This window comes from Pipistrellus kuhlii, unplaced genomic scaffold, assembly GCF_014108245.1.
Source record: "Pipistrellus kuhlii isolate mPipKuh1 unplaced genomic scaffold, mPipKuh1.p scaffold_m20_p_66, whole genome shotgun sequence".
In the NCBI taxonomy this organism is placed as follows: domain Eukaryota; kingdom Metazoa; phylum Chordata; class Mammalia; order Chiroptera; family Vespertilionidae; genus Pipistrellus; species Pipistrellus kuhlii.
Window position 1 is genome coordinate 70,446 of NW_023425569.1, and position 12,225 is coordinate 82,670.

A 12,225-nucleotide genomic window follows, 5' to 3' on the forward strand; every position below is an offset into this window, starting at 1 on the left:
AGGCACATGACTCTGCAGCTTGATCTTTAATCATGATTTCACATAATTTCCTTTGTCTTAAATTTTAGTAATACTTCCTGGTATAATACTGTATATAATAAACATGCCATACTAACTCTGGGTCACTGTTTCTCCATCCAAGAACAGTGTTCATCCTGGTCCCAGCTTTACCCACTGTCTCTGTGTCTGTCTTTCTTTTTCTCAATCCCCAGACACCCCTACTCAGGACTCGTTTGCTCTCTAGCCGTGCTGGTCGCAGCTGGAGAACCCCTATATATCTCTTCACTCTCATCCATGCCTTTTGATTGGAGCATTTAATCCATTTACACTTAAAGTTATTATTGAGAGATACTTATTTATTGCCATTTTAATTCTGTATGCCTATGTTTCTCTCTATATACATGTCTTCTCATTACAGCAGTCTATTTAGCATTTCTTGTAGTGCTGAAAAACTCCTTGTAGTGGTAACAAACTCCTTTAGCTTTTGCCTAGGAAGCTCTTAATTTCACCATCTATTTTGAATGATAGCCTTGCTGGATATAGTAATCTTGGTTTCACATCCTTGCTATTCATTACCTTGAGTACTTCATGCCATTCCTTTGTTGCCTGTAGAGTTTCTGATGAGAAATCAGGCATTAGCCTTAAGGGAGCTTCTTTGTAGGTAAAAATTTTCTTTTCTCTTACTACCTTTCATATTCTCTTTGTCTTTATTTTCGTCATTTTAATTATGATGTGTCTGGACATGGGCCTTTGCTTGGGACTTTCTGTGCCTCCTGAACTTGTGTAACTTTTTCTTCTACCATATTAGGGAGTTTTTCTGCCATTATTTCTTCAGCTGCTGTCAGTGGGAGCCCAGCCAGCCTCTTCACACTTCCACACTTACTACCAGTCTCTGTGGGGTCTCCACTTTCCATCCTTAGTTATCAGAATTCTCTCCAGCTAGTCTTCAGTTGATTTTTCAGGGTGGCTTTTCTGTATTTTAATTGTCTTTCCAGTTTGGTCCTGGGAGAGTATCCGTGTAGCTTTCACTTTCCCCTGACAATTCTGTTCCATTATTTCTTTAGTCAAGCAGTGCCGGAGAACAATTTCTTTAAATGTCCATCTTCAATAAGGAAAACAAAGGGTCTCGTCTACTGAGGGCCAAAACCAAGGCAAGTACCTATGCTAGTTCGTCAGGCATAGACCAGCCCAAATGCACAAATCCAAGTATTTGAGGACAAGGTCACACTGCTCAGTCGCACCAGCCAGCTGTTCCCGGAACATTGGCTACTGCTCCTTAGTGCTCAGACCCGCGGGGCAACAACGAGGGCATGTGGAAACCACCTAAGAGAATGAAGCAAACAAGGAACGTGAAGAACGGAGGCAAGACAGGGTTCTGATCAAGCCTCAAAATTTTATTCAAGAACAACGGTTTATAAGTTCTCAGGCTGGGAGGGGAGGGGTAGGAAAAGGAGGGTGAGGCAGGGGAAGAAGGTTTAGGATTGGCTCATTTGAATAATTCCAATGGGCTCTGGGGCATAAGAGCAATCACTGGCTGTCTGTTCTCTGTCCTTGGGTGATTAGGGGGTACACAGTGGCACCGAGAGTCCAAAGGTGAGGTGTTAAGCTGTTTAAGATAACTGGCCTCTAGCCAGGGCCTCAAGCTGGGTGAAGACAGCATTTTAAGAAATGAAACTTCAGGGAGTCACTGACCTATGAGCTGATATTTTTCATCACATTTTGAAGATTTTTTAAAAATATATTTTATTGATTTTGTACAGAGAGGAAGGGAGAGAGATAGAGAGTTAGAAACATCGATGAGAGAGAGTCATTGATCAGCTGCCTCTTGCACACCCCCCACTGGGGATATGCCCACAACCAAGGTACATGCCCTTGCCTGGAATCAAACCCGGGAGCCTTCAGTCCCCAAGCCGACGCTATATCCATTGAGCCAAACTGGTCTTGGCACATTTTGAAGAATTTTTGAAGAATTTTGATTAATATTTCTCCAAATAGCTTGTCTTTTTCTAGTACTCCAATTAACATATCATTGCATCTGTTGCTTCTTCAATCTCTTTTCCCCTCTTTGTGCTTCAATTTGGATTTCTGTTATCCTGTCTTCAAGCTCACTGATCCTTTCTCCTGCAGTGTTAAATCTTCTTTTAAGCTCATTCATGAAATCCATCTTCAAAATTTCATTTCTCACCTAAATTTCCCCACATCTTTATCCAAATATCCTTACCTATGGATTTTTTAACATATTTATAATTTTTTTAGTACGAGAATTTTTATGTTTATCTGTGCCAAACTGAAGATACATGCCAAAGAGCAAGATATTAAATGCTCCATTTTTACTCAATAATTCAACATCTTGGTTTCTGTGGGTTTCTTTCCATTTTTTCTTGGCTATTGTCATATATTCTGGTTTCTTTTTATGTCTCCTGATTTATGGTTGTGCACTGAACAGTCTGAGTGACTCAGAGACTCTGAATTCAGTTATTTTTTTCTGGGAAACTTGCTGGGTTTTGTTTAGTAGGCAATTAAGTTACTAGCAAGTCACCTTGATTCTTCACAGGCTTGATTTTAGGCTTTGCTATTTTAGTTTTGTCCTTAGTCCAAGGGCCTAGACATGAGCTTTGTGATATGGTTTTAATCTAAGGTAGTATAGCCCTTTAAGTTTTCAATAGAAAGCCCAAAGTATTTACCAAGCCTCTAATTTGGTGGAACATAAATTTCAAACTTCCACTCCCCAGCACCAGACATCTGCTAAAATCACCACTGAGATTTCGAGCCTCCCAGTTGTTGCTTTCTATTGGGCCTCTTGGAATCCTGTCCTGTTCACCCTCATTTAGTCAGTCAAGCGTTTGAGGGGAACATATAGGGCAAATTCAAGGCTCTGTGGCCTCTTCCTTTCTGAAATTTCCCTTCCAATTTCCAGCTGTGCAGGCAGCCCCAAACTCTGCTTAGCTCTGCAGCCCAGGAAGGCTGCTACTCGTTGCCTTCCCTGTGGCACGTGGAGTGGCCACAGAGCTGAAACCCTCATTTCTCTTCTGTGCTGGAGCCCTGCTCCCGGGTTTTGGTCTCTGGTCACTTTCCAGCTAGTCTTTCCAGCTAGTGCATTTCAACAGTGTGTATTAGTCTGATACAAATCCTCTTGCCATTACTCGAGTCCAGATTGTAATCAGATATCTACATGTTATCTACACTAATAAAAGAGAAACATGCAAATTTACCACACCTCCACTATGCCCACCAGCCATTCGAGAGCAAGTATGCACATTAACCCAACCAAGATGGCTGCAAACATGGAGCAAGCAGGCGGCTTGGGTTTCCCTGCTGATGGAGGAAGCTTAGCTTCCTGCACACCTTGGCCGGCCCAGGCCTCCACTCTAGGCTATAAAGTTTCAATTGTAGAAGGTAAATAAATTCCAGATACCAGGGCCTCTGCTTGGCTCACCAGGGGGCATGGCTGGCCTGCAAACCTCCACCCTGATCCGGGACACCCTTCAGGGCAAACCAGCTGGCCCCCACCAGGCCTCTATACTATCTAATAAAAGAGTAATATTCAGATTGGCCATCACTCCAACACACAAGATGGCTGCCCCCATGTGGTCAAAGATCCTGCCCCCATGTGGACGCAAGATGGCAGCAGAGGGCAGTTGGGAGGGACCAGGCCTTCAAGGGAGGGCAGTTGGGAGTGACCAGGCCGGCAGAAGAGGGGAGTTGGGGGTGAACAGGCCTGCAAGGAAGGGCAGTTGAGGGGAACCCAGGCCTGCAGGGGAGGGCAGTTGTGGGGGACCAGACCAGCAGGAGGGGGCATGACCAGATTTGCAGGGGAGGGCAGTTAGGGGCAATCAGGCTGGCAAGGGAGCAGTTAGGCATCAATCAGGTTGGCGGGGTTGTGGTTAGGGGGTGATCAGGCTGGCAGGCAGAAGTGGAAAGGCAGGCAGGTGAGCAGTTGGAAACTAGCAGTCCTGGATTGTGAGAGGGATCCCAGATTGGAGAGGGTGCAGGCTGGGCTGAGGGACACCACCCCCTCCCCGTGCACAAATTTTGTGCACCGGGCCTTTAGTTTAAGATAAAATAAAATCCAACTTCCTTTCTTTTATTAATCTGGGCGATGGGTACATATGTGTTCACTTTAAACCTATCAAGGTGCATGTTTATGTACTTGTATCTACATTTGCTGTAGGTCAATTAAAAATATTATAAGAAAAACATTCGTGTTGGTACTGTTTAAAACCCCTCAGGGCTTTCTTGTGGCCTGGGCCAGACTCAGACCCCCTCTCTGAACTTCTCTCCTGCCATGGCTCTGTCCACGACGGTTCACATAGGACTCCCTAAGTCAGGTACAGTGACTCTTGTTCTCCACGGATTATTCCTCCTGATTCTTTAGGTTCCCATTTAAACATCATCTTGCAGAAGCTTTTCCTGACCACGAAGCCCCCTTGCTGACACCTTAGGTGCCCTCTGTGGTGTCTGCGCACCCACGACCTCCACTCAGCAAGGGCACGCACTGCATGCCCTCGCAGTGTCCAAAGAGAACCTGCTCAAACTTGAGCTGAGTGAGGCCCACGCCCTCCCTTCTCTCACGGCTGGTGCCAGACCCTGCCTGGGCGGCTCGCAAGGCTGGGTCCCCAGCAGAGGCCTGGGCACCATCCTGACTCCAGCACACTGGCTGCTGCCAGACCAGCTCCGCCACCAGGCGTGAGGGTCAGGCAAAGCTCTCCTGGCTGGCCTGCTGCTTCTGCCAGATGCAGGCATGGACTCTGAGCTCAGACACTGGCTTCCGAGACATAAGGGTGGGATGACCAGCCGTAGAGAGACGTTTATTGTGACAGCAGCAGGAGGTTCAGTTAGTCACCTCAGGGCCTACGTTGCAATTAGTGGAACAGAATTACAGTAAAATATAAGTTTTTATAAAAAAGGGTGCGTGTTTTAGGTACATAGTATTTTTAAAAATTTAACATTTTTCTCCAGCTTTCCATGTTTACATTGCTATACCAACGATAACTGGTTGGAAAACATGGTGTTTGGCCACCTTTTTCTCAAATTGTTGACTTCACAGTTGATGCATTCTCTCACTCTGAAGAGGAAGTGTGCCTATTTCTCTGGAAAGCTAGTCTAAGTAAGGCATTGCAGAGTGCCGATGGGAGGACGGCCTTCACTAGACCCGCTCTCGTAGCCTACGCACTACAGCTGCCACTCCGGCCTGGGCACGGAGTGACGGACTGAGATGGCTTCTTGCTGGCGTCCTCACACACAGTGCCGCGCTCAGCTGGCCCTGGGATTCTCAGTCAGCACCGTCCCAGGGGCGGGCCCCGGCTCGGGCTCGGCAATGTTGTCCGGTGGCAGAGCAGAGGTCAGAGACCACCTAACAAGAGAACCTGGGTCCTCCCGGCGCTTTGAAATATCTATGAGGACAGAGCTAGTGAGTCTCCTAGGTGTGAATTAGCCACATAATGACCAAAGGCCTGACAGGTCTTCCCTTCCTCCATGCAGGCAGAGAAACACAAATATGAATTTAAAATGTTATCCAACCAAACTAGACACATGGCAGGTATATTTAAGTTGATTAACACTAATTATCCCCCACAAAATCAAGTATTTAAAGAACTAATCATAAAATCACACAACAATGGTCTGTGTATTTAAATAAGTTTGCACAATGCACCCACACTTGTGTACCAAGAAAGTTTCCTTAGGTGTTTTTGACCAAAACATTTCCATCCCATGAAATCTGATATCACAGTGATGTTTTGCTCAGAAAAATGAACTGGATGGATCGTCCCCTGTGCCTCTGGAGTTGAATTATTTCTGTAATCGTTCAGGGCAACCTTAGGAAGGCTGCTTTCAAGCCCTCGGAGGAGAGGGGGCGGGGCCATGAGGAGCTGTCCTAAGCCGCTTCCGGATCACGGGCTACTTCTCGCCAGCGCAGGCCAGTCTGGGGGGGACTGTGCTGCCCCCAGTGCAGCCTCCTCCCGGTGGTCAGCCTGTGACCAGCGTACAGGCCCCCTCGGGCAGAGCAGCCTGAGGTGAGCAGCGACAGGCCACAGAGCTCACGGTGCTCCGTGCTTAGAAGCCTCTGGTCAGCACCCGGGACCTTCCTCCCCAGAGCCGGTGCACAGGCACTCGTGTGGGCTGGCCGGCCGGCCGCGTGCGGCCCCGGTGAGTGCCGTTGGCAGACCTGGCACCTGTCAGTCTTGTCCAGGGAGCACTGACCGCAGCCTGGCCGAGCTCGGCCCAGCCCTGCCCACAGGACGGCCGCAGCATCTCATCCCCCCACACTCGTTCAGAACGGCACTTCTGCCCGGGCAGGCGGGGGGAGCCCGTGCCCACGCTCCCGCCACCAGCCCTGTGCCCGCGGCCTGCCCGCCCCCGGCTCCTGGCCCCGCACAGGAGCCGCCACGCCGCCTCCCGAGGGGGAGCCCGGCCCCGAGGATGGAGCCAGGCCGCTGCGGAAGCCGCTGGCCTTGCACATTCACAGCCCAACATCACGGACCCTGCGGGAAGGGGACAGGCCGCCATCGAGGGCCCGGGGGACAGGCCCCGGGGGACAGGCCGGCACTGAGGGCCCGGAGGACAGGCCCCGGGGGACAGGCCGCCACTGAGGGCCCGGGGGACAGGCCGCCACTGAGGGCCCGGGGGACAGGCCCCGGGGGACAGGCCGCCACCGAGGGCCCGGGGGACAGGCCCCGGGGGACAGGCCGGCACTGAGGGCCCGGGGGACAGGCCGGCACTGAGGGCCCGGGGGACAGGCCGGCACTGAGGGCCCGGGGGACAGGCCCCGGGGGACAGGCCGGCACTGAGGGCCCGGGGGACAGGCCGGCACTGAGGGCCCGGGGGACAGGCCCCGGGGGACAGGCCGGCACTGAGGGCCCGGGGGACAGGCCGGCACTGAGGGCCCGGGGGACAGGCCCCGGGGGACAGGCCGGCACTGAGGGCCCGGGGGACAGGCCGGCACTGAGGGCCCGGGGGACAGGCCGGCACTGAGGGCCCGGGGGACAGGCCCCGGGGGACAGGCCGGCACTGAGGGCCCGGGGGACAGGCCCCGGGGGACAGGCCGGCACTGAGGGCCCGGGGGACAGGCCGGCACCGAGGGCCCGGGGGACAGGCCGGCACTGAGGGCCCGGGGGACAGGCCGGCACTGAGGGCCCGGGGGACAGGCCCCGGGGGACAGGCCCCGGGGGACAGGCCGGCACTGAGGGCCCGGGGGACAGGCCCCGGGGGACAGGCCGGCACTGAGGGCCCGGGGGACAGGCCGGCACCGAGGGCCCGGGGGACAGGCCGGCACTGAGGGCCCGGGGGACAGGCCGGCACCGAGGGCCCGGGGGACAGGCCGGCACTGAGGGCCCGGGGGACAGGCCGGCACTGAGGGCCCGGGGGACAGGCCCTGGGGGACAGGCCGGCACTGAGGGCCCGGGGGACAGGCCGGCACTGAGGGCCCGGGGGACAGGCCGCCAGAGGCCCCGGGGGACAGGCCGCCAGAGGCCCCGGGGGACAGGCCGGCACTGAGGGCCCGGGGGACAGGCCCCGGGGGACAGGCCGGCCGGGCTGAGGGGAGGCTCCTCGCTCGGCGGCCTGGGGCCGGCCCAGGACAGGCCGCTCCTGCCTCTGGCCAGGCTTAGGATTGTAGGAGCAAACTCCCAGCCCCGTCACAGTGGGGACTCCTCAGCTCCCTTCCGCCTGGAGTACGGACACGATAAAGCACTTGATATTTATCATAAGACGGGTTTAAAAGACCCGCACATTAAACCCCGCTGAGCGACCCCGTGCGCCCTGAGGCCGGCGGACAGGAGCCCTGGCCGGGCGGAGCTGAGCGCCTGCAGGCCGGCTCGGAGCCGGTGAGGAGGAGGAGGAGCCCCCCCCTCCCCTCCCCTCCCTCCCCTCCTCCCCTCCCTCCCCTCCCTCCCCTCCCTCCCCTCCCTTCCCTCCCTCCCTTCCCCCCCCTCCCTCCCCTCCCCTCCCTCCCCTCCCTCCCCTCCCTCCCCTCCCCTCCCTCCCTCCCTTCCCCTCCCCTCCCTCCCCTCCCCTCCCCTCCCTCCCCTCCCTCCCCTCCCTTCCCCTCCCCTCCCTCCCCTCCCTCCCCTCCCCTCCTTCCCTCCCCTCCCTCCCCTCCCCTCCCTTCCCTCCCCTCCTTCCCTCCCCTCCCCTCCCCTCCCCTCCCTCCCCTCCCTCCCTTCCCTCCCCTCCCCTCCCTCCCCTCCCTTCCCTCCCTCCCTTCCCTTCCCTCCCCTCCCCTCCCTCCCTTCCCTTCCCTCCCTCCCCTCCCTCCCCTCCCCTCCGCTCCCCTCCCTCCCTCCCTTCCCTCCCCTCCCCTCCGCTCCCCTCCCTCCCTCCCCTCCCTTCCCTCCCGTCCCTCCCCTCCCTTCTCTTCCCTCCCCTCCTTCCTTCCCTCCCTTCCCTCCCCTCCTTCCCTTCCCTCCCCTCCCTTCCCTCCCTTCCCTCCCCTCCTTCCCTTCCCTCCCCTCCCTCCCTTCCCTCCCCTCCCTCCCCTCCCTTCCCTCCCTCCCCTCCCTTCCTTCCCTCCCCTCCCCTTCCTCCCTTCCCTCCCTCCCTTCCCTTCCCTCCCCTCCCTTCCCTCCCCTCCCCTCCTTCCCTTCCCTCCCCTCCCTTCCCTCCCCTCCTTCCCTTCCCTCCCCTCCTTCCCTTCCCTCCCTTCCCTCCCTTCCCTCCCCTCCTTCCCTTCCCTCCCTCCCTCCCTCCCTCCCCTCCCTCCCTCCCCTCCCTTCCCTTCCCTTCCCTCCCCTCCCTTCCCTTCCCTCCCTCCCCTCCCCTCCCCTCCTTCCCTTCCCTCCCCTCCCCTCCCTTCCCTTCCCTTCCCTCCCTCCCCTCCCCTCCCCTCCTTCCCTTCCCTCCCCTCCCTCCCTCCCCTCCCCTCCCTCCCCTCCCCTCCTTCTCTCCCCTCCCCTTCCTCCCTTCCCTCCCCTCCCCTCCCTCCTCTCCCCTCCCCTCCCTCCCCTCCCCTCCCCTCCCCTCCCCTCCCCTCCGGGGGGCGACAGGGTGACTCCCGGCCTCTGGCTGGTCCCAGTCAGGAAAGCAGTAAAAACAATGTTTAGAAAATGGGGGAAAGCAAACGCTTTCACAGATACAAAAACGGTTTCCAAACAATGACCTAAAGTACTCAGCGAGGTGGGTGGGAACAGGTTTTCATTTCCATGTTTACAGCCCATCCCTGCTCTTCCCTCCGGCCCCAGAGCCCCCTCTTCAGTTCTCCCGGCCCGAGCCCGGCGGCCCTGCTGGCTGCTCCGAGGAGAGGGGGGGGGGGGGCGGCGGTGTGTGTGTGTGTGTGTGTGTGTGTGGAGGGGGTGCCGGGGGAGGGGGGGTGTCGGGAGAGGCGGGGGGGAGGGGTAGGGGGGTAGGGGTGCCGGGAGCGGCGGGGGGCGGGGGGGGTTGCGGGGGTGCTGGTAGAGGGGAGGTGGCGGGGGTGCCGGGAGAGGCAGGGGGGGAGGGGGGGGCGGCGGGAGAGGCAGGGGGGGAGGGGGGGGGCGGGGGGGGGGGGGGGGGGGCGGGAGAGGCAGGGGGGGAGGGGGGGTGCCGGGAGAGGCAGGGGGGAGGGGGGGTGCCGGGAGAGGGGGGGGGGCGGGAGAGGCGGGGGGGGAGGGGGGGTGCCGGGAGAGGCAGGGGGGAGGGGGGGTGCCGGGAGAGGGGGGGGGCGGGAGAGGCAGGGGGGGAGGGGGGGTGCCGGGAGAGGCAGGGGGGGGGGGGGTGCCGGGAGAGGGGGGGGTGCCGGGAGAGGGGGGGGTGCCGGGAGAGGCGGCGGGGGTGCCGGGAGAGGGGGGGGTGCCGGGAGAGGCGGGGGTGGCGGGGGTGGCGGGAGAGGCGGGGTGCCGGGAGATGGCGGGAGAGGCAGGGGGGGAGGGGGGGTGCCGGGAGAGGGGCGGTGGCGGGAGAGGGGCGGTGGCGGGGGTGCCGGGAGATGGGGGGTGCCGGGGGTGCCGGGGGAGGGGGGGTGCCGGGAGAGGCGGGGGGGCGGTGGCGGGGGTGCCGGGAGATGGGGGGTGCCGGGGGTGCCGGGGGAGGGGGGGTGCCGGGAGAGGCGGGGGGGGGAGGGGGTGTGCCGGGAGATGGGGGGTGCCGGGGGTGCCGGGGGAGGGGGGGTGCCGGGGGTGCCGGGAGAGGCGGGCTGGGCTCGGGCCAAACCGCGAGGCGTGGGCGCGGCCGGCCTTGCGGGCTGGGCTGCTGCCAGCGAGGAGGCAGCAGGCAGGAGGCTGCGGGGCGGTGGCTCAGGGGGTGGCGCACAGGCTGGGTTCCCCGTGCTGTGGCCGGTTTCCCTCCGGTTAGAAGATGGCTCTTGACAGAGTCCCGGAAGCTCAGCCACTGGTCTTCCTCTGAGGTACAAGTCCACGAGGGCCTTCACTCCAAAGACTCAGAGCCGCCAAGGCAAAAGCTCTGAATCCAAAGGTGCTGGGCTCCTGCCCAGCCGAGTCAGCAGTTGTATAGACAGGTCAGAGAGAAAGAGCGTTTAATACAAAAAGTGTTCTTCAAATGATGCGATTTCCTCTCCTTCTCTGCAGATTATAATTCTTCATGAGTCTGAGGTCCTATAGAAAAAGACAGTAATTGCAAAGAAAGTCATAAAATGCAGATTGGACATGTTCTAGTACTCTGCCCTGTTATTTGTGCCCACACCTGCATTTTATCTCTTTAAATTTTTAGAAACTTTTGTTTCATGTGCTTGACAGCAAAAACAACAACAAAGACATCTGTATTTTTACAAGGAAACTACCTGCGTATCCCTACACAATAGGAACTATTTCAAAGCACAGTATTTCCAGTAAAATGCACTATTTCAGTCAGGCCTTCCTTTCGCCTTTAATAAACACCTTCCCACGTAGCTCATTTACCATCTCTACTGGTATGCTTGGGTGTTTAAGGTGTTTTCAACGCCTTAGGCTTTGTCACGTAATTTCTCCATAACTTCTCTGCGGAGTGATTCCTGGAGGTGACCACCTGCGAGCGGAAGGGGGCGGCCCGGCACCACTGAGGCCGGGGCCTCTCCGCTCGCTCCCCAGGGTCCCTCGGATCGCGCACCATGCGCTTCCCTGACTGAGCAGGATGCCCATTCTCTGCCCGACGCGGAAATCCTTGAAGTTTTACCAGTGACTGTGAATTATTTTTACCTTAGGCATCCACCCTTTGGCTGTGATAGGCAGTATCACGATATAACCTTCAGGAAGTTTGGTGCATGGCTCCTGACCCCTGTTTGCAGCTGCTTTATTCAGTTAGTTTTGAGCCGAGTAAGTGTTAAGTCCAGAACGCAGCTGAGCAGTTCACAGAAGGCCACGCTGTGTTCTAACTCTCCCTAATGGCCAGGGTTCAAGGAGACACACAGCGAGGCCGACGTGCAGACGGCTCTCCACTCGTGGCCTGAGTCACAGACACGCACCTTTGCCGGTCCTAAATGTGTCCACTTACTGGTGCCTGGACAGAGTCATGAAAAACCAAGGGTCTGGCAAGAGATTTTAATCTACTGTCAGGTTTGGCTTATGTAACAAAAAACTCCTGAATCTAAACAACAATACAAGCACCCTTTCTCAAAAAAAAAAAAAAGGCAGGGACTTAGGGGTGAGCACGCCTGTGGGCGGGCTGGCTGAGGGGGAGTGAGGAACATGGACGGCGCCCGACAGGGGCCACTCTTCTGCTGCCTGCAGCCCGAGACCAGAACTCAGCGAGGCAGGCTCCTGGAGCCGCCGGCCTACCGTCTGCCTACCGTCTGCGCGAGGCTCCTGCAACGGCCCCAGGCCCCGGGCCGCCGCCTTCTCCTCCTGGAAGCGGGTCTGCAGCTGCTTGACTTCCTGGTCGTAGTCCTGCCACTCCGGGACAATGCGGACGGCTGCCTCCAGCTTGGGCTCTTTGGTCATGGGGTTGTTACACTGAAAACCAGGACACACGGGCTTCAGCAGAGCGGGGGGGAGTTGGAGGGGGGCAGCGGCAGAGCGGAGTGCTCAGGCCTCAGCCACCGAGGCGGCCGCAGAGCGGAGCAGGCTGGCTCGGGATGCCGCACACACCGGAGGGCTGCTCCCCGCATCCCCTAACCCTACGCTGCAGAGGCAGACGGATGAGACTATGGTCACTCACCCGGGACAGACACCGGGACAGGCAGGCATGGCAGCCAGCTTACCAAGTCAATGGTCTTGGCCCTTTTCTTAGAGGCGTCATCACACCACGTCTCGCACCACAGCCATTCTTGGGGGAGCGACTTAATTGGCACCTGATGGATCATGTTATTGGGCAAATCCTATT

General features: G+C 57.7%; 1 protein-coding gene across 1 annotated transcript in view; it reads right to left on the bottom strand.

Moving 5' to 3' along the window:
- Positions 1–10,427: 10,427 nt before the first annotated feature.
- Positions 10,428–12,225, bottom strand: part of UGGT1 (UDP-glucose glycoprotein glucosyltransferase 1) — a 152,944-nt gene continuing 151,146 nt past the window's right edge. The window contains 3 exon segments of the mRNA XM_036420289.1: positions 10,428–10,523; positions 11,693–11,855; positions 12,104–12,220. Of these exon segments, the coding sequence (XP_036276182.1) occupies positions 10,498–10,523; positions 11,693–11,855; positions 12,104–12,220 (306 nt within the window). The 3' untranslated portion in view covers positions 10,428–10,497.